The following is a 20,632-nucleotide window of genomic DNA, read 5'->3' as shown; positions in this document are numbered from 1 at the left end:
CCGCCAAACTGAACGCTGAAGGGTCCATAAATCAAATGTTCACAGAAGTCTGAATCCCCATGTCCAGACCTGTGTAATAGTGCAAAAAATCCAAAAGTATGTAAAGCTGGTTTATGTGGTTTATTTGTCCACTATTGCTACTATAGCATGTAAAATAAATCTGAACGAGGCTGAATTTTCAATGGTGTGTCACAACCTTTATGAAATACGTATCGACTACACAGGTTTCTAGCACGGCGGTATGTTTATTCGGTGCTAATGAGCGTGGTTAGCACAGCAGAGAGGGTTGATAATCGTCAATCATCTGAGTTTGTATTGGCGTCATACAACTCCCTCATGCTTTGTTAATGTGGGATCAGTATTATTAAAATGAATATTCTTTGTGGATATAAAGTACAATAAAGTTATCTTTGCATGTTTATCTTCTCAGAATTTTAGTTTAAGAGGTTGAACTTAATGTAATATTACATTATACTTGACGCATAGCCTCTTTTCCTGTTGACATTGGTGTTCAGGAATGCAGGAAGCATGAACATCAGTGTAGAAGCCACGATGACTGACTGACCTTACTTCCCTCAACCCTAAGCTGAACTCTATTAAGGGCTGCCTGCAGTCTGTAATTTTACCAACAGCCTCTTATCATGTTTGTCTTCTCTCTTCCTCGGGGGGTTGACTACAGTTCCTGCCCACAAACCAGCTTTACTTCATTTTAGTTGGCTATCCATGGAGAATACAGTCAACAGATATAACAACATGGCGTGACTGATTGAAAATATAAGTGGAAGACTGAAAAGTGACTTAAGCTGTAGCTCAGAGACAAAAAGCATGTGTGTATGCAATTAAATTACAGTTACTAATCAAAATGTTGGTGATTACAAAGGGGTTACATCCAATTTTTTTCTTTTTGGTAAAAAGCTTATATGTAGAATATAACATTCATTCTGTTGCTTTGCATATTTTCTTGTAATTTTCTTTTTGTTAAAATCAATATTTTAGAAGCTATGCAAAGATTTTTGTTTATTTTAAATCTGTATATGACCTCAGAATTTTCTGTGAATAAAAAAAAAATAAAATAAAATAAATAAAGAGGTTTTTAAAAAGAGTCATTCAGGAAGCAGTGTCAAAAACTATAAACAGTACCCAGCCCTATTGATAGATGTATCACCACACAGCGTGGAGTTGACCTGAATGTGGACTTGGTTTGAGGTTATGGTTATATTTTTTTCCTTTACTGCTGTCAGTTTGTTGTTTGTGATCTACATTTGTGATTTGTTTTGGTGGTTGTGCTCTAGAATCAAAACATTCCAATCTTAATTCAAGTTATATTGAAGAACTTTTAATAAAGGTTTGATAGTAATCAGTGTTGAGTACTGTCATAAATTTCAGTTTTACACTGCCTGGTTTAAATTTATGTTTTTAAGAGTTTTCAACTTTATCATCCATTTTAAAACATTTGTTAGAATCAAATGTAATAAGTTACATTACCATGATGAAGTAATTAAAAAACATATATACATTTTTAACAGGGTAAAAGGGGTAGTTATCTGTAACCTATTACATTTCAAAAGTAACCTTCCCAACACTGTTGAAATATCTTGAGTTAGTTACTTTTTGCGAAGGTGTCTTCTTGTTAAAGGGGAGTTTTTCCTTTGTTGCTGTCTCTGTAAATTAAAGAGTACGCTCTAGAACTGCTCTATGTGAAAAGTGCCCTCAGATAACATTTGTTATGATTTGTAGCTATATGAATAAAATTGGAATTGAAATTGAAATTCAGTCAGAGCAGTGATTGCATACTTGTAAAAATTCCAGTGTTTGAGTTTTGCAACACTAAGGCTCTAAGAATAATTTCTAGTTCACTAGGAATTAACTATTCAAATCAAAGAGCTCATTACTAATTGGAATTGTTATATTTTGGGCACTATTTTGACAGTGCTTGCTTTTCATAGTCATAATATTCACTTGTCTTATGAGGACTATTTTATTGATACTCATGCTTCTTTATCTTAGCTAATGTTGCAGTGGTTCTATATAGAAGTTTTGGAAAGTTTTGTTTGTTTGCAGTTATGTTTATTTAACCAAGACATGTCTTAAAATCTAATTCAGAAAACATTTGAGTGTGAAGGTTAAATACTTAAGATACAAACGTGAAGTAAATGGTTTTAAAAGTTGCCTGCTGATGTATTGTAACACTGTGAATTCTTTTAGTAGTTGTAGTTATGTGCATATTTCTTGGTTTTGGTAACAGAAGAAGGCAGATGAGAAGATTTAGAGAGAACTCCAATAAAAGTATTATTTATCCTTATCATTTGGATGAGATGTTAAAAAAAGTTTAATAATTGTGCAAAGTTTTATGTGTTTAAGTGCCATCCAATTATACATGATAATTACTATAATGAATGCGATCCATCATACATGGCAGAATCAAAATAACTTTTTGACCAGCTCATAATTTTTATCTGCCAATTAACCTGCTGTATGCTGGTTAAGAAAACTTCCCCCCATTCCTGTTTAACTTAGAGGATGCTTACTTTGTTTTTCCATCTTTATTCTATAAATGACTCCACTAGTTTGACTCTCAACCCCCGGCATCTGATCTGTTTTGCTTTCAAAAGGCCATATCGTAAATTCCTGGACCTTGATATTTCTCTCATTTCCCACAGGACCGTAATGATGCTGGGTTCTTTGTTGAAAGCACCTGTTCTCAGCTCAAATAATGGGCTACATTTTCATCCAGGATATACCCCCTAAGGGACGCCCAGCCTCCAGGTCTGTGACTTGAGGATATCTAGTTGCCACTGTTGCCAACGAATGTTCACTGGAACCTTTTGAACACCGCCAGTCGACATGTGTTTGTCGGCTGGTTGGATCTGTTTATAGAAATGGCAAGACTGTGTTCTCTTTTGAAGTTATTATCTGTGTGTATTATAATAAAAGCAGTGGTGGTGGTGGGTGGGAGTGGGGGGCTGAAAAAACATGCTGAATGGCACCAGATCAATTTCAAATTACAGCAGCATGTTGGCTCCACGGTTTGTCACCTCATACCAAGAAAGAGCAATGTTAATTTTCCAACCTTTTCTGTTTCTCCATAATGTGTGGGGCTCTTTGTTTCCTCCCAGTATTCAAAGACATGCAAGTGTGATATATTCACTCTGAAGCGGCTGAAGGGGGATGTGTGTGAATGATTGTCTTTCTAATATGCTGTAAAAGATACTGGAGGGATTATAAAAGTTACAATATATTCATACTCACATTAAGATTCCACCAGATATCCTACTAAAAGACTATTTATATTCCAAACACATAGTTCTCTAATGAGCATTACTGTAGATATCCTCTGCAGGGTTTCAACTGCCTCGGCAGTGTTTATGGGGAACTGTCTTCCAGGACGAGTACGAGAGTTACCCCCATGCTCCATGACAGACCCACTTACTTTTTGAATGACTGACTTTTCTATAGGCATTTTTTACCAGAAGGTTTGCTGCACTTTTTTTTTTAAAGTACATAAAGTAAATTAAAATAGACCTGAGAATGAGGTGATAAAGTTTCATTATACCTGATACACAAACCTTGACAACAAACTTGTGAACCATCTGGATAATGTGAAAAAGATCCAGACAGTTCATATCATTACAGGAATACACACCATGTTTTGATACTTTTGAAACAACTTTTGAGACAATTTTTATCCCCTAAATGAATTTTATTTGTATGTGCTTGTTGATGCCTGTTCATACGTGTAAATAATCCACTGAGTATTAGTCTAGTGGAACAAATCTTACAGTGCAACAAAAAGTTGTGGAGAAACTTCCTTGTAGGGCAAAAGAAAGGCTAAATAAATAGGCCATGTCTGAATGAGGTAATTTTCTTAAACCAATACAATTACATGTGATTGAAAAGCATCCATTTGTCTAACTGGATAAATGCTTTTAAAGTGAACTGATGTGCCACGTCTCATTCCCAACAGCATGAAAATCAATATCATATTTATTTCTGCTAATGTAATAGATCCACTGTTTTACACTCAAAGAGCTAACAGCATGGGGGATTTTTTTCTTCAGCTTTCGCAGGACTTGGCAGGACCAGAACATCTAAGCTTGTTTGAGACTTCCAACCTGCCACAGGGCTGCCTGTATGTCCAGGATGACTGCAGTGAGGGATAAGACCTTTTCTACAGGATCAAGTGAGGAAATCCGCTCAGGCTACACGGCTATTCCTTAACAGAAGATAAGATGGTCTCTAGCACAGCTCCAGAGAATTTATAGACATTTTAAATGGCCTTAGCCAGACCTTGAAGGAGGACTTAAGGAGTCGGAGCTGTGTCTTCATCTGTCTCTCAGCTCACCTAATAACCCTGTCATTAGACCGAGGGCCTTGCGTGTATAAGACCTGGTTCAGTCCTACTGTTGTTTGGGTTTGTTTGTTCTTTCTGGGACAGAGCGGTGGATGAGATCATCCATCAGTCCACTTTAGCTCCTAATGGGCTCAGATCTCTGACATCTGGAGGTTGCTCCAACGGTGACGTTAGTGCAACGTGATGTGTTTGTATGTGTATTTGTGTATTTGACTCTGTCTGCACATTAGATTCTACCATAGAGTGTAAATTACACACATAGAAAGTGCAAATGGACTCACACAGGGCTCACATTTCCACCTGATTTCCACTTTATTCACACAACTGTAGGAATGCTGAAAAGTGACCTTTGAAAACATGTTGACAAGACAAGGTGAGAAAAAAATACAGGTTGTAAACAACACTATTGAATATTGTGCAGGCAGCTGTGTGGGATGCCGTGTCCTTGCTTTGTAGAGAGACACAGTTTAATGCTTTCTTCTCCCCACAATGAAGTAACAGTCTTTTGTAGTGTGAACTCTCAGGATTTTATGGGATGCTATTTAAACTTTTGATTTATACTAAAGGCATTAGAAACTGGCACCATACTGGCTGACTGACAACACAAATACACAGAGATTAGATCAAGTTTCATGTGTTTATACTGTAGCTATATGGTATTATACACTAGACATAGACGCGGACATGCCTGAATTAGTGTGTGTGTCCTGATGCAAGGCTTTATTTAACTCTCTGGCTTTCATGTACAAAGTGGATTCTGTTTATGTCATCTGTTTGGGCTGCAGAAGAGGAGTGTGTTAACATGGTTCAGTTAGTGTAATCGTATTGAGGATGTGTAAAGCAAGTTAAGCACCCCCTTTAGTGTGTCCGGTTTACTTCTCCTTGAATCCGTAGGAGATGACACACACACGTGTGTATATGCGGTATCGTCTCTGTGCATCATGAAGCATAACAGATGGAGCAAATCAGCACACTCAATTATTCGGAAGTCTGGAAAAAATGTGTTTGCTTGTGTACCTTGTGTGTGTGTGTGTGTGTGTATGTGTGTGCGCGTGCGTGCATGTGTGTGTGTGGGTGTATCCTCCCCTCAGGTGTCTTTTGTTCTTACTCTAAGTCTCATCCTTCCATGACTATGCTCTACTTTGAAGTGTGTCAATCCCCTCTGTGTGGACAAAAATGAAACCACAGCAAAAGACAAAAGTATCACATGTCCCCATTTTTCATGTCATTCTCTAAACACATTTAAAACTAGTCATCAATAAATCAATATACTGTAGATGCATTTAAAAAAAACGTGCAAATTAACAATAAATAATTCTTACACGTGATGTAACAGTAACTTTTACCTATAATTATGCTGTTTTAATGATATACCTGCCCAAAATCAAAGAGCAAAGAGAAAAGGTTAGCAAGTTAGCTGGTGAAGAGAGTAATTTAGCCGGATATTTCTCAGAGCAGTTTGTTTAAAAAGTCAATGAATATTGGACTTTCAATCGTCAGGTTGGCAGAAAATGAAAGTGCTGTTCTGTGTCTGCTGTAAACAAGAAAAAGTTCTTGCTCTGCAAAAAATTTCACATTCAAAGTTCTTAACAATCGTAACATTCCCAGACATAATTTATTTGATCTATTATGGAGACATTAGGTTTTCAGCCACTTTTACTCAGTTTGACTGGCTGTATTTCATTAAAGTGTTCCACTGTGTTTACCAGAACTGACTGAAATTGTCAAAAAACAAAACAAAACAAAACATTTAAAAAAAAGCTAAAAAAGTAAGTTAGACAAACATAATTTAGCTCTCCCAAACAGAAGTGCAGTGATTCCCTCATAGTTGTATTTACTGATAGTTTTCTTATATTGTGAGCTCTGGCTATGAAATAAAGTGTTGTGGAAGACCTGTCAAAGAAATGACCACCTATTAAATAGTTCTATTTTCTTCCATTTGCACAACACAGGAAAGGAAATTTTAAGACTTCAGAGTAACTATATGGTTAATATTTGGACAACACTTGAACTCAAACATTAAACCTCCACCAAGAGAGTTACAAGTACACACCACAAAGATAAACATGATCTGTACACAGACCAGAAAGGGCAAAACATGACGGTGTAGCTCTAACCAAACTCCTTGATGCACACATTTTCCCAAATAGGTTAACTTGTGCTCTTACACTGTGGAACTGCAACTATGAGGATTATAAAACACACACACACACACACACACACACACACACACACACACACACACACACACACACACACACACACACACAGACACACACATACACACACACATATCATATATAGCAGTGTCTGAGAGATGAGATAAGGGGCTTAGATGAAGGGGGGAGGGTTGTCTCTGGTGAAACTCTGACTGACATGGCAGCTCTGGGGTAATCCTGCTAATCCTCTGCTAGCTCAGGGGTGCAGTGGAACTGGAGGCCTTTGACCCTGCACCAAGAGGAGGTGCTAACACACACACACACACACACACACACACACACACACACACACACACACACACACCAAACTTTTGTACTTTTGGCACTTCAGAACTCACACATCTTCATCTTGACTTCCAGTGGCTGCACCACATTCCCTAAAGAGTCAATTATTAACTTTTATGGATCCTTGAAATGTGTCGATAGAAACTGCATGTTCTTGTTGTTTGGGATGATTACAAGGGTGGTAAAAAAAGATTATGAAGCCAATTAACTCTGACGCACTTGACCGTTTGTCTCACAATACCAGGAAAGGTGAGAGGTCGTTAAACAAACAGCTGACACATATTTTCACTTGTCTCTTAATGTGTGCTGGTATCTGGAAACCATAAAGTTGCAATAAAGCTGATGTTTTGATGCAGTTCAAATGACAGGCATTGTTATTGAAGAATCATACTCAGATTTTGCTAATGAGTGCTTATGTCAGGGTTTCTCAAAAAACAGGATGTGGTCAAAGCTGTAATACAATTTATTGTGGAGTGTGGAGAGAGCTCTATTCTGCATCTATGTGTTTTAAAGGCATATTTTGTGATCCAGATTTCCACCAAAAATCCATAAGCCTACTACCAAATTACTCTTTGGGAACTGAGCTCTTAGATGAGATTGAAATGAATCTGAAATAGTCTGAAGGAAAAAAAAATCTGCTTTATAAAAAATAATAAAATAATAGTTACTGAGTGAGTTATTTCAGGTTCTTACATTTCAAACAGCTGTATTGTAATTCAATAAGATTATTCTCGTCACCTTTGCTCCTGTTCTGATGTTCATTCCATCATAATCGAAAATGAAACACACAATACCTTTGATAAGGGCTTATCTGTAATGCCAGTCAGTGTGTGACATTATAACGGCGATAATCTGTTGAGGTTGAAGGGTTTGTTCAGCTCCACTGGCAGTCATCCGCCCTCCAGTGTTGAGACCATAGACTGTATGGATGAGACGGTGGGAGTTACGTCAAAGTAGACAAAGAGAGACAGAACGGGACCGGAATAGACACAAATTTCAAAATACAAGTAATGCTATTGAGCATTTTGTACAGACCAGCGTTTATGTTTTAGAGCAGAAATTCTCAATTTCCCCAATTTGTCGAAATTATTAAGTGTTATTCCCATAAACTCTTTGCTATGCCTTCCATTTATAGAAATACAATAAAAATGATGGTTGCATGGAAGAATGCATTGACTTATAAGACAGCTGTAACAAATAGGTCGATAAAAAATATGGGAGTAAAATATGATGAATGATATATTTCTTTACTATGCTTCAAATATTATTTGTATTTTCTTGATTTGCCACATGCTCAACAACAGATTTACTTTGAAAGGTAAACCGGAAGTAAAGCTATTAATATTCTGGCTTACTTGACGCTGTTGCCTACCGTAGATAACTTAGTGCTGCTGTTTGTGCGCTCACACACTGAGCGCAAGTGATGGGAGACAAACCCAATCCCTGACGCGCGTATCGCTCACCTGGAGATATTCTCACTGCCTATTTTGTGATTCTTTTTATTTTATTTTTTTACTTTATTTATATTGAGAATTAAAAAAAGAAACATCATGCAGAGCTGGAGTTGAAGCAGGAGGTGAACGCGCGTCTTACAATTCAGTATCAATTTCCACATAGGCTATACATTGTGTTTTGGGATTTTACGCAGCGATTGCGCAGGATTTGAGCCATGGCAGAGGAGTGAGGCGCGTTAGCCAAAATGCCTGTGAACTGGAATATACTAACTTTTACACGGCGGTCCTATGGAATATAGTCCGATTTTACACAGTCTACATGTTGTGCCATCATCCCACGTGAAAAACAAACTCTTTGTATTCTGTATAATGCTGTCCCTTTGGGTATATATGATATATTGTTGTGTCGGCTACTGTTCAACTGTGCCAAACCTCACGTACAGCTCGGTGAACAGACACGACAACGATGCAGAAGTTGACAATCAGGAGTCCTCTCTCGGGGCGTCCAGGGACTTACTGAATAACGAAAACGATTTGGACAGCAGAGGAGACGAGTGGGATGAAATTAGAGGCGAGGCGAAGGCGTTGGATGATAATGCCATGTCAGGTTTCCTCAATGAGTCGGAAACTAAAAAGTTGCCCCAGGCGATCATCATCGGGGTGAAGAAAGGAGGAACCCGGGCGCTGTTGGAGTTTCTGCGCCTGCATCCAGACATCAGAGCGGTGGGAGCCGAGCCGCACTTCTTCGACCGCAACTACGACAAGGGACTGGAGTGGTACAGGTAGTTTACATCACACTGATACAAATGATCAATTATTTTAAAGTAATAAAACACACTGAGAGACAGAGAGTGGCAACTGCCATGCTACATATATATATATATATATATATATATATATATATATATATATATATATACACACAAATTGCACTTCTGCTGTCGCTATTTCAGCGTCAACTGCCTTGCTCAAGGGTATCTCATGTAGTTATTTTATTTTTATTTATTTATTTTTGGTGCAGAAACATAATTTTTTCCTGTGGAAGATTTCTGGTAAGCCCAGAATAAAACACTGACAACTTTGATCCTCTTCTGGTGTTTTTGTTTACACCTTGTCAGTTCATGCAACCTTTATTCCATTTGTATTATGACATAATTTATCCATAAAGTATACAAGACAGTAGGCTGCAATATATGATAATGATGGTATAAAAAGGGAAATGACTGTATAATATCCAGTTGTGACGTCAATGCAAACAACTAACCCCCTCAAATGAAGACTTTGCCCCTCTAAAAGCCTATCCTCATGTAAACTTTAACTTTCCCATATTACGCCACACTACATTACATCATCTTTACAAGTAATTTAGTCCCATAACATTTTCTGCAACAGTTACTGTGAAGTGAACTGAAATTTGCTGGGAAGACAGGTGATAAGATAATAAGAAAATAAAAATAATGATACTGTGCAATGCAATTCAAGAAAAGTTCATTTTTACTGACAAAAGTAATCAGATGGTAGATTTTTGAAGTTTAAACAATGAAAATAATTCTGACTGAAATGTAGATTTTATAGTTGTTTTGTAGTTTTAAGTTTCCTCTGAATTTATATTCATTTATCCACTTATGGAAGAGGGTCATTTTAAAGTCCACAGCATTACTTTTTTAATTAAACTAGCGACTCACGATGTCAACAGTTTGTTAATTTCTTTGATTAATAATTTTTTCACATATTTTCTTTGTGAAAACGTTAAATCTATGGTTCTGGCCTGATGTCACTCCAACAACAACTGTGAATGAAGTGTGAATTGAATATCTACAATGTGACATTGTGGTGTGCTAACTGAAACTGCTGTTTTTGTCACATAGTAAAATAATGCTGATGAAGTGATAAGTGAGGCCTGAGGTGACAGCATTTTATAGAATACACAACCAACTGTTGATCTACCCAGTATGAAAATCAGGAACAGGCCGTAACATCTAGATGGCGACCTTATAGTTTTAACGTGAATAACTCGGGTGCAATCAAACCTGTTATGTCAGCAAAACCACGTCACAGTACACAAATGGGACAGAACACCACATTTCTGTAATGACCAAAACCTTCCATTTGCACTGATATTTTAGTCATGTTCAGTCATGTTCATTTACAAAGCACAATCGATTTTCTGCTGTTTGCATGACCTTCACCCAGCATTCCTGGAATCTTCATACATTTGTCCTTGGATGTGGACTTGCTTTGGCTTTCTGAAAAGGAGGAGGGCACCAGGTAGAAAAGGATAAAGCAGAGCTTTCATTTTGATTGTGGATGCTGTTCAAAGAAACAGCTTTCGGTTTAGGAGTCACCAAGTTACATCATGCTGTCATCCTTAAGCAGCCAGGAGAATGATTCAAGATTATAAATTCCCTGTTACCGATTCAGTGGCAATACTTTGTTTTGATCTTCAATCAGAATAGACATCAATGTCAAAGACAGAGATCAGGGATCTGAGGCTGCTAGCACCTTCAGCACAGTGTAGCATTACATTTTCATTGTACAGTATTCTCTGTCATGGCAGCTGTTGTCCTTTTCCTCTCACAGCTCAATATGCAAGCGTTTTACTTTGACCTTTGACTTTGATCTGAGCAACCATATTGTTAATATGAGATAATAGGAGATACTGCTGTTTCGAATGTCCATTTGGCTGAGCTGAGGGATTAACAGGCAATGTCAAAGGATCTAGACACTGTTTCAAAGCTGGCTCCATAAAGCTACAATAGGGGAAGCGAAGCATTGTTCAAAGGACTTCTCGCTTAAGCTCCTTTAAGAATTTCCGGACAGGTTTAGGACATTTTTGGATGATCAGTCTGTGAAGAGTGGTCTTTTGTCCATCTCCACAGACTGAGCAACAAGGACAAATTGAAATAGTCGAATGAATGAGGATTTTTTTTTTTTTTACTTATTGCCTCAACTCTTCCTCAAAGGGGAGCGATGCACAATGTATATTAAGAGTAAGTAATGTCTAGGCAGAAGGAGAAGCTATCATTAAAGAAGGATAATATGAAATGTTATGTAAATAACAGCCAAAGAAGCAGTTGTATATGATTGAGATGTACCAGCTACTTGTTCACAGTGAACACACAGCCGGTGGATGTGGGAAACTGTTTCGTCTTGAGACATGTATAATGAAGGCTTCTTTTCCCAGAGAAGTGATCTGGTTAATTAAAACAACTTGGCTCGAGTTATCACAGTGAGTGCACTGCGCCACAGATTGACCCCATACAGCAGAGCAACATGACATTGAGTCAACCCTTAATGATCATTTAGTTGAGCTCAAAATCAACACATCTAGCTTTATAATGGAACACATCGTTGTTGGACAAATTTATTTTTCCACACATAACCGTGCCTACTTGTCGACTTCATTAATTAGCAATTTTATATGATGCTCTAGCTTTTCAGCACACCTTTGTGAGGCCTGTTACAACTTTTCATCACCTGTTTGATCAAAACTATGTCTAAGAGGAGATAAGCTAACAGCATAAAGCCAGGTGAATGTGCATGCTGATTTGTTTGCCCATATGTTTTGCTTCAAGTCCCCCAGACTAATGGTGAGCCGTAGCTTGGGGATAGGAGCAGTCTGCTGGGTGGGCTTATCAGCTCCTGTGGTGGCATTGAGTTGTGTCCACACCATTTATCTACTGTGATTGGTGTGTCCATACTGCTGGAGGTCTACTGTGTCCATCCTGCTGGAGCCCCGCATAGAGGAGAGGCCCCGGCACAGCAGGACACCGACGACAATACAGCGCGTTTTCACCCATAGGCGGAAAAAAAGACAGGCAGGCAAACAATTGTGCACACTTACTCACACAGAGCACAGAAGGCAACCAAAGTCGTGGGAACAGCTTCCTCCTTGGCCCCTCCTTTCTTTAATAACAGCATCACTCTAGTTTCCTCCCGTCTGTCTTTTCTGACAGGTTAACTGCTAATACTACCGAATGCACGCTACTCAAATAAACGTCTTCTGACATAATTGCTGAAATCATGTTTTTCCTCTTGAGGATCCATATATAGAACAATGAATGGCCTTCTTACTAACTCACTGAGGGTGTCAGAGAAGACGGCGTAATCCTCCTCAGAGCCCCAGGGAAGCTTACTGCAGGCCAGTGGCAGATAAAGGGCAGTAAATTTAAAGTGAGTCTTTAGAAAGCGCAACAGCATTATGGAGCTCAGTGAAAGGGGATGCTGGAGAACCCCTGAGGTCTGCATTAACCCTGACAATAAAAGAGCAGACAATTAGTGTGAAACATGTTTTCTCTGCCTTCACTTTGTATGCAAATGTGCTCAGAAGGGTGAAAGTGCCCTTTGACGAAGCCCAGCAGGAGTTCATCAGAAGGAGCATTCACTGGAACCTGCCCAAGAAAAGACTCAAACGCTACAGTTAAGCTTTTTAGCCGGAAAGTTGACTTTCAGAGATCTCTGTGTGGAAAGTTGCATTTCCCAAGAGTAGGTTCATTTGAGTCCACTAGTGGCTTTTCTGCTTACTCAACACTTTTAGCTCATTGCAAGGACACAGGGGGATTGGTTTAAGTGAAAGGGCTCTCAATATAGGTATCTCCCAGCTTAAACTAATGTGTCAGCACACTGACAGGAAAAGAAGGGAAAATGGGTTGATAATGAGATGCTCCAAAGAAACAATTCACACATGCTAGCGGTTGTTTCAAACATTCCTAAAATTATCCACAAACTATGCAACCAAGAACTTAAAAAACTCTGCAAACCCTACTTGTCTGTCATCAGATTGTTTCTTCCAAAAAACTAAAATGATACTAGCTTTCCTAGAATAAGTCTGCTAGATTGTCAGTGCTGGTAATGTGCAACCCCCCCCTCCCCTTTTCTGGAGATTGAAGATTAAATTTGCTGCAACAACCCCCTGGGCTTTTGTTTGAGGCAGTTTGTCAAACCGCACCACTTATTACAGTACTTTGGAAACATTGAAACAAAACAAGTTCACTCCATTATATCCCCTTGAGTTGTTGTCTTCCTCATCTCACTCGTTTGAGGTATCTTCAGAGAGAATGTGTTGTTTCCTGCATCTATCTTTCTCTCCACTGCGGAGACTCCCTGACAGCAAGTCAGAGCAACTTTAGAAAGCACCAATCTGCCTCAGCCATCTTTGTTTTTCTTCTTTGAAGTCTTGTTTGCTTTTGCTGATCCTCTCAGACCAGCATGCATCTGTGGGGAATTACCTAATTGTACCGCTGCATGAGTTGGAAACATACATTTAATTCAAAGAATGGATTTCTAAGCCCATTAAAGGGAAACTCTAACATGGTAATTGTGATGTTGTGACAAACTAAACAATGCCCATACTCAATACTAGAAGGCGTAATATTTAATGATACCAACACATTCTTCAACCTTCAGTATTATAATCTCATTATGTATTATCAGTGTTATAATGTTAGCTGGAGGGGACAGTTTGTTGGGTTGTGGTGCTGCTGGTTCTGTTGGATTTCTTTCATTTTATCTTTAAAGTCAGCATCACACCTGTTGATAAAGCCCTTTAAGTGGTCATCCAAAATAAAATCAGACAAAAACAACCTTTCTTTTGTGAAACACACTGAAACTCACTTGACTTTATATTGTTCAAGCTACATTTTTCCAAAGTCTCTCTGACTACAGGTATATGTTAATACAGCAGCTAAGGTAGCAGCTAAGAGCCATTGATGCATACATGCTCTATTGATCCTGATATCTATTTGTAATCGCTTTTACGCGGAGTGTGATCAACATCCAGTGTGATTTATTTAGTGTTCCAAGATTTTCTCTGGCACCACCACCCTGACAAAAAGTGCTCACCGGATCTATAAACAACTGACTGTCAGAATTGTTACATGTTAATGCAAGGGTGACAGTTGTGTGAGGGAAACCAGAATGGCTCACACACTGTTCCTCCTCCTCCTCTTTTCAAACTGGGCCTGTCTCCATCAGACAGCCAGGTGGCCTTGAGTTCTGCATACTGACAGTAATAATGGAGGATGGGAAAAAGGCTTTCTCTGCATCATTGTTGTGCTGGAATGTTGTTGAGATACTAGATACTGTTCCATGTCATGATAAGAAGGTCCTGAGTGTAAAGCGTGATGATGATGATGACTTTCACACGCATGATGAGATGGGCTGATAAGGCAGGTGAACATCTTCCCTACAGATCCTCTCCTCTTTGATTTTTGTCTGGAACTTGTCTCACTGCAAAATGGTCTGGTTATTCTAAGTGGCCGCATACCACCACCTCTCATCCCACAGTAGCTCAACCCCTCTCAGTGCTGCAGTGTAAGATTAGAACTCATCATGACATTAGATAATGCTGAGGTCTTTTTTTGAGCCGTCTCTTGTCACAGGGGTCTGAAAAGCCGAAATACAGATGCCAATTAGAGTCAGTCGAGCAGAATACTGCAGGGTACAGGAAATGTTAAGTCTTGTTTTTCTGAACAGTACTTGTTCACACTTTGGTGAACTCATTACTGAGGGCATCATTCAGCAGCCAAGCACACGTTGTAAATTCCTACCTTTGAACCTGCTTTCTGATAGCACTGAATGTAAACAAGGCAGAAGCTTTCAAACGCTGTCTTCCCAGCAGCCGCTTTAATGTACACACCTGACTGCCCAGCAGACACAACACAGCCAAATTACACAACACACCACTCCCGGATTAATATCTGTCTGTAGCTTGTAGTAGGGGTGATATAGTGTAAGCCACTGTTGAGGGAGAAGGCAGACACAGTACATTAAGTGCAGTGACTTAAAACTTTGACTTAGGCTTCAGGGTCAGAGGGGTCAACCGATGTGGTCCATCCTCCAACGGTGCACTTGATTCCATTTAATCCTCTCTTTACTCCTTCCTCTTTTGCTTTATCTCATTCTCTTAAGTGTCTTCCTCTCCGCCTCCCCCCGTTATCTTCCCAGTCCTGCTGTTCTCCTGTGATTTCAACAGTACAGGTTAGAGGGCAGAGGAAGTTTATATGTATGCACAAGCATCAATATAGATTTATTTTTAGGACACCAATTATAGGTAGAAACTCTTCAAAGCTCAGATTCCTTACTTTATGACTTTTACAGCCCACTTAGATGAGTAAAGCAGTGTTTTTAAATTTTGTAATTTTGTAATTCACGAAAGGACAAAACTCAGCAGTCCGCAGTTCAATTCTGAAGAGTGGACTTCTTTTTTATCGTCTTGAAGCTGAATGATGAAGCCTTTGCATGGCTGATTGATAGATGAGGATGCACTGAAACCTATTGGTTCCAGGCGACATTGTTTATTAAGCAGAACAAATTGCTTGCTACATCTGCCCCCCTAAGGTAACTCTCTCACTCCTCACTCAGTCAGAGATGTTCTCCCGTGCTCTATCTCTGCTAAGATGAATAATGCATGCACTTCTCACACAGATTGTTTTGCTCTGGGACTAAGTGGAAAGTTTGATTGGTAGTAAGTTTTTGTGTCCCTCGAGGCCCCAAGAAAGGCCCACAGCACTCCGCTTGTGTGTATCCAAGAGATGCAGGAGATAATTGCAGGGGGTTCTGATAGAGTTGTTTGTGTCTCTCATACCTATTACCTTGATTAGGTTTGTGGTTTTCCCACCACATACAATGCTGGCTAAGGTACTCAAGGAGTGACAAATGGAATAAATGTGTAAGACCCAAGGCTTCCATATAAAGGCAGGAAGGAGCAGGTGACATTAGGTGATGAAATTGCATAAGAAAGAGAACCCCTTCTGTGTTTATGGCACTAATGAGGTATGGGTGATGTCTACTTTTCCCGTAATCACTAAAGCTTTTCCCATTGCTCTACCCAGCAAAATCTTGCAGACCATTTTCTGTTCGTTTCCACCACATGAATTTGTAAGATGAAAGCTTCTGGGTTTGGAGAGGGATATTGAAGCTCCTTGTGTGTGTACCAACAGATGGTTGGAAATTATGGTAATCACTTTAATGACATGGCTCCTCTGCTTTCCCGTTGTTCAATTTAGATCAACCGCTCGCTATCAAAACATGAGATACATTACCAAATACTGTAATAACTGAAAATGCTGATGTTGAGGACTGATGCTTTTGAACACATGACATCACATCATGGCTTATATTTACAGTATTTTCAGGCTTACATACTGGCAGAAGAGACGATTACTGTACGCTGCTTTTGCATTGAAGACATGCTGAATCTGCATGATATCTCATAGTTTGATGAACTGCAGGGGCCAAAATAATGTCTTGAATGCAAAAGCAAGGTGCAGAAATTTCCTCTTCTATAACATCTTCTCCAATGTACCTGCATAACATAGTCCTCAAAAAATGCATATAAGATTATCAACAACCCCACACATGTCCTCTATGACTACTTTAACCTAATACCATCAGGAATGTGTTTTATATTACCTGTGTGTAAAACAAACAGAAGAAAGTTTGGTTTTATTCCAGAAGCCATTACACTATGATTGAATGTATATATAAAAACTGCTACAATTGTGAGGATTAAAATATTCAATTTTGGCGACACAGCATGAGAGGAGTTGATTCAGCTTTTGTTATTTTTGAGTCTGTAGTTTGTGGTGATGTTGAACATGCACAAGGAACATTTTCCTGTAAAATGCGGTTTGATGCAACAACACTCATAAAGCATTGCATAGAGTCGAATGAACGTTTCTCTAACACAGTCTTACACAAACTTTAACATACTGTATTGGGTCACATTCAACTACACAGATGTTTGTGTTATTGTGTCCATCACTTGAGTAAGAACCTTCTTCATGATTGACTCTCATCGTTGTGGCCATCTTTTTCTCCCCCTCTGTCTTCAGAGACGAGTCAGCCACCTAGTCAGCCAACAAGGCAGTCAACCAGCCTCTAATGCTCTAGCGTGTTTGGCTTAGTCCTAATCCCCCTTGGCTCACTTTAGCCATTATCCAGTCAGGGCTGCAGTTAACAGGCTATATTATGATCAACTAGAGGCATCCAGGGTCAAGAAGAATATGCAGTTATGGGAATAGACAGCTCTCAAGGTCTGCATTTTCTCCTAAGGAATGCAAGGCTTCTCCAAATCTCAACATTTTGCACAGAATTACTGGCAAATATGAGACGAAAGGTGCAGGCAAAGTCATCTGTCTTGGCATAACATTAAAAGGCATAATACTGCCTATTCAGAGTTAAACCGTCCTTTGTATACTGTAATGAAGGTGTGGAATATTTCAATGTGAGGATTGTGGGGTTTGAAAGAGGACTGAGGTCTACTTAAAGTAGATTAAATACAGCAGCAGGAGATGAATGTCTTCCTTTAGGGTTTGTATTTAGAACATGTCAGAACTGTGTATTGTGCTCACATACAATCATAGATGATTGATAGGGCTCCTGCTCTACCTACCAGTCGCTGTCACTTTAGGTACACTTATAGACTCCGTTAATGTTGCTCATGATGTCTACAATTGTCTTCTTGATGATGATTGACTAGCCCCTGCCTGACAGTATTTAAACCTGCCATGGAGAGACTGTGTCAAAGTTAATCTTGTCTTCCTGTATAGGAGCTTTTGTTGGCTTTAAAAAGTGGTGGCATTACAAAAAAGAGTAGAGTATACAATGTCTGTTTTTATATGCAATACAGTGCCTGCAGCACAAATGTAAATCAGTGTGTTTGTGTGCTTTGCAGGGAATTGATGCCCAAGTCATCAGAGGGCCAGTTGACCATGGAGAAGACCCCCAGCTACTACGTTACCAAGGAGGTCCCTGCTCGAATCTACACCATGTCTAAAGACACAAAATTGATTGTAGTCGTGCGGGATCCTGTCACACGAGCCATCTCAGACTACACCCAAACCCGCTCCAAGAAGCCGGACATCCCCTCATTCGAGACCCTGACCTTTAAGAACATGTCAGCAGGTCTGATTGACACCACGTGGAGCGCCGTTCAAATTGGCATGTATGCTAAGCACCTTGAGCGCTGGCTCCAGTACTTCCCTATGGAGCAGCTGCTGTTTGTTAGCGGAGAGCGTCTGATTAGCGACCCTGCAGGTGAAATGGCTCGCGTTCAGGACTTTCTTGGGCTCAGGAGGGTGGTCTCAGAGAAGCATTTCCACTTTAACCCAACAAAGGGCTTCCCCTGCCTTAAGAGACCTGAGGGGAACAGCAAGCCGCACTGCCTGGGCAAAACCAAAGGCAGGACCCATCCTAATATTGACCCAGAGGTGGTGCAGAGGCTAAGAGACTTTTATAAACCCTTTAACAGCAAGTTTTACCAGATGACTGGTCAAGACTTTGGCTGGGACTGAGAGGAAAACTAATGCAACAGACTCATGCTGGTCCCTTGTGTGTGTTTTTTTTATAATTGTATCATTCTGGAGATATTATTATACAGTGTATGTACAGTATTTGGTGGATGTGTAAAAAGTTCAGAAGTCTATTTTATGATAATTTATTGTTATGATATTAACTCACTAAGCTGCCTAACCAGGTTTATTCATGACCCATCACAAACTTTATGTTCAGTTCTCTTCAACATGTTATAAAAAGCACAATGTTTTTACGGGTATTACAAGCAAGGTCAGTATCCTTTTTTTAAAACCAGGACATTATTTTGGCTTCATTTTCTTTTTCTTTTACTTTCCTAAATGCTGCTTTTGCTTCACCTGAAGCTGAATGAGATCCAACTTTACGAACAACTGGTAATATCCCCTTAACATTTGCCTGACCCTCAGAGGTCCATGGACTCACTTAGTCAGGTCGATACAGGCCCCAGCTGATCCAGTGCCACTTGCCAGGTGGATCAATACAGTAATAGCTCCTCATCATGTCAATTAGACCTGAATGATGGCACTGCCTTGATCTCTTGAGCACCGCAATAAAACATGGATCCATTAATGGTAGTAAGTTTATAGTTGACCCTTGAGCCAACTTCAAGATAATATAATAATATAAATTTCCACTGCAATGTTTTGGCTTTTATACCCTTTCTACAAAGGAATGTTGATTAGGCTCCAATACGGGGTCCTATCACAATAATTTTGTGGTGATTTTATCCATTCTTCCAAAAAGCTGCTGCACACGCTTCATAATGCCAAATCAATTATGGCTCTGATCTAAACAGAACATTATTCATATGATTCATTTACATTCATTGATCTGTTCTGAAAAGGCTCTCATGGATCATTCTGTACAGCTGTTTTACCACAGGTGATACTAGACGTGTTAATGATGCCCTTAGCCATGATAATTCAACCGATAGAGTGATGGCCCCACAGAAATAAGCATTTCTCTAAATCTTTGTTGTCTATTTTGAATGGTAGGTGAAGATTTAACATTTAAAAACAACGTAATTTGGACCAAAATTAATAATGTAAGTTTCATGTATGGTTGAGTTTTATTCAACCTTTATAAATATACATTTGTCAGCATTTTAACAGATGTCATTCCATCATGATCCCTGTTGTTGTAGAGGCACTATTTTGCTGTATGCGTTGCTTTAAAACATTGAAGTGAAGCAGGTTTGACTGAGGTTTCGACTGAATGGTGCAGTCATGTCATTTTTATGAAGTAAGAAATAAATGTTTCACCAAAATCCTATACAGTTTCTGTGATGTTTTAAATTTATTTTATTGTATTCACCATTTAATATTAAATGAACTGTAATTGAAGTCATTGTTTTACTTGTTGAACATGTGCTTGTGTTACTCTTTAATGCACTTCCCCCACCTTATAGGTTTCTAGATCCCTGCAGGCAAAGGTGTACTGCGGTGTGTAATTCACCACCTTGCACATTATTGAGCTAACGGGCAAATTAGCGCAGCGCTGCTAATTACTTTTAGTTGGGTTTTGTTGCCATGACCCCCACCGACACACAACAAAGTGTCAGGTTTCTCCTCTTGAAAGAAATGGCATATTACGCAAAACTAGCATTCCTTTATGTCCCTGGGTGACACTTAACACTCCACACTCCACAATATGAAGAAGGGTCGGGTTTCAAGGCGCCGTTTACCATTGAACATGTTTATGTGGATGTAAACATGAAGTACTTTTTCTTATTTGCGTGTTTGAGCCATGACCTGAAGCACAAGTAATCACGATGTCTTTGTGCTGCTGCTGGTATGCTATTCTGTCACAGAATTAAAGTATTTTTTTCAGAAATATTTAGTATCTTCTGTCAATATGTTCTATCATGTTCATGGAGTCACCACAGATTGTCTATGCACTTGACTCCAGTAAACTGTCCCATCCATCATGCCGCACAGCTAACTGTGGAGCAAAGGTTATGGTTCAAATGAGATATGAATCACCCCACTCTATTAACGAACAACCTTTAT

General features: G+C 39.2%; 1 protein-coding gene across 1 annotated transcript; it reads left to right on the top strand.

Annotated features, from left to right (window-relative positions):
• Positions 1 to 8,282: 8,282 nt before the first annotated feature.
• Positions 8,283 to 19,895, top strand: hs3st3b1a (heparan sulfate (glucosamine) 3-O-sulfotransferase 3B1a). The gene is made up of 2 exons (XM_042391636.1): positions 8,283 to 9,091; positions 17,986 to 19,895. Exons 1-2 carry the CDS (start codon positions 8,598 to 8,600, stop codon positions 18,602 to 18,604), a joined length of 1,113 nt encoding a protein of 370 aa, XP_042247570.1. The 5' UTR covers positions 8,283 to 8,597; the 3' UTR covers positions 18,605 to 19,895.
• The last annotated feature ends 737 nt before the right edge of the window (positions 19,896 to 20,632 follow it).

Source organism: Thunnus maccoyii, chromosome 18, assembly GCF_910596095.1.
Source record: "Thunnus maccoyii chromosome 18, fThuMac1.1, whole genome shotgun sequence".
Lineage (NCBI taxonomy): Eukaryota > Metazoa > Chordata > Actinopteri > Scombriformes > Scombridae > Thunnus > Thunnus maccoyii.
Note: the sequence above shows the minus strand (reverse complement) of the source record. Positions and strands in the feature narration are given on the sequence as shown.

Excerpts from the sequence above, each read along its gene's own strand:
- hs3st3b1a (XM_042391636.1), top strand. The coding sequence starts at position 8,598 with ATGGAATATAGTCCGATTTTACACAGTCTACATGTTGTGCCATCATCC. Across the intron at positions 9,092-17,985 it reads AAGGGACTGGAGTGGTACAG|GGAATTGATGCCCAAGTCAT; the intron begins GTAGTTTACATC and ends TGTGCTTTGCAG.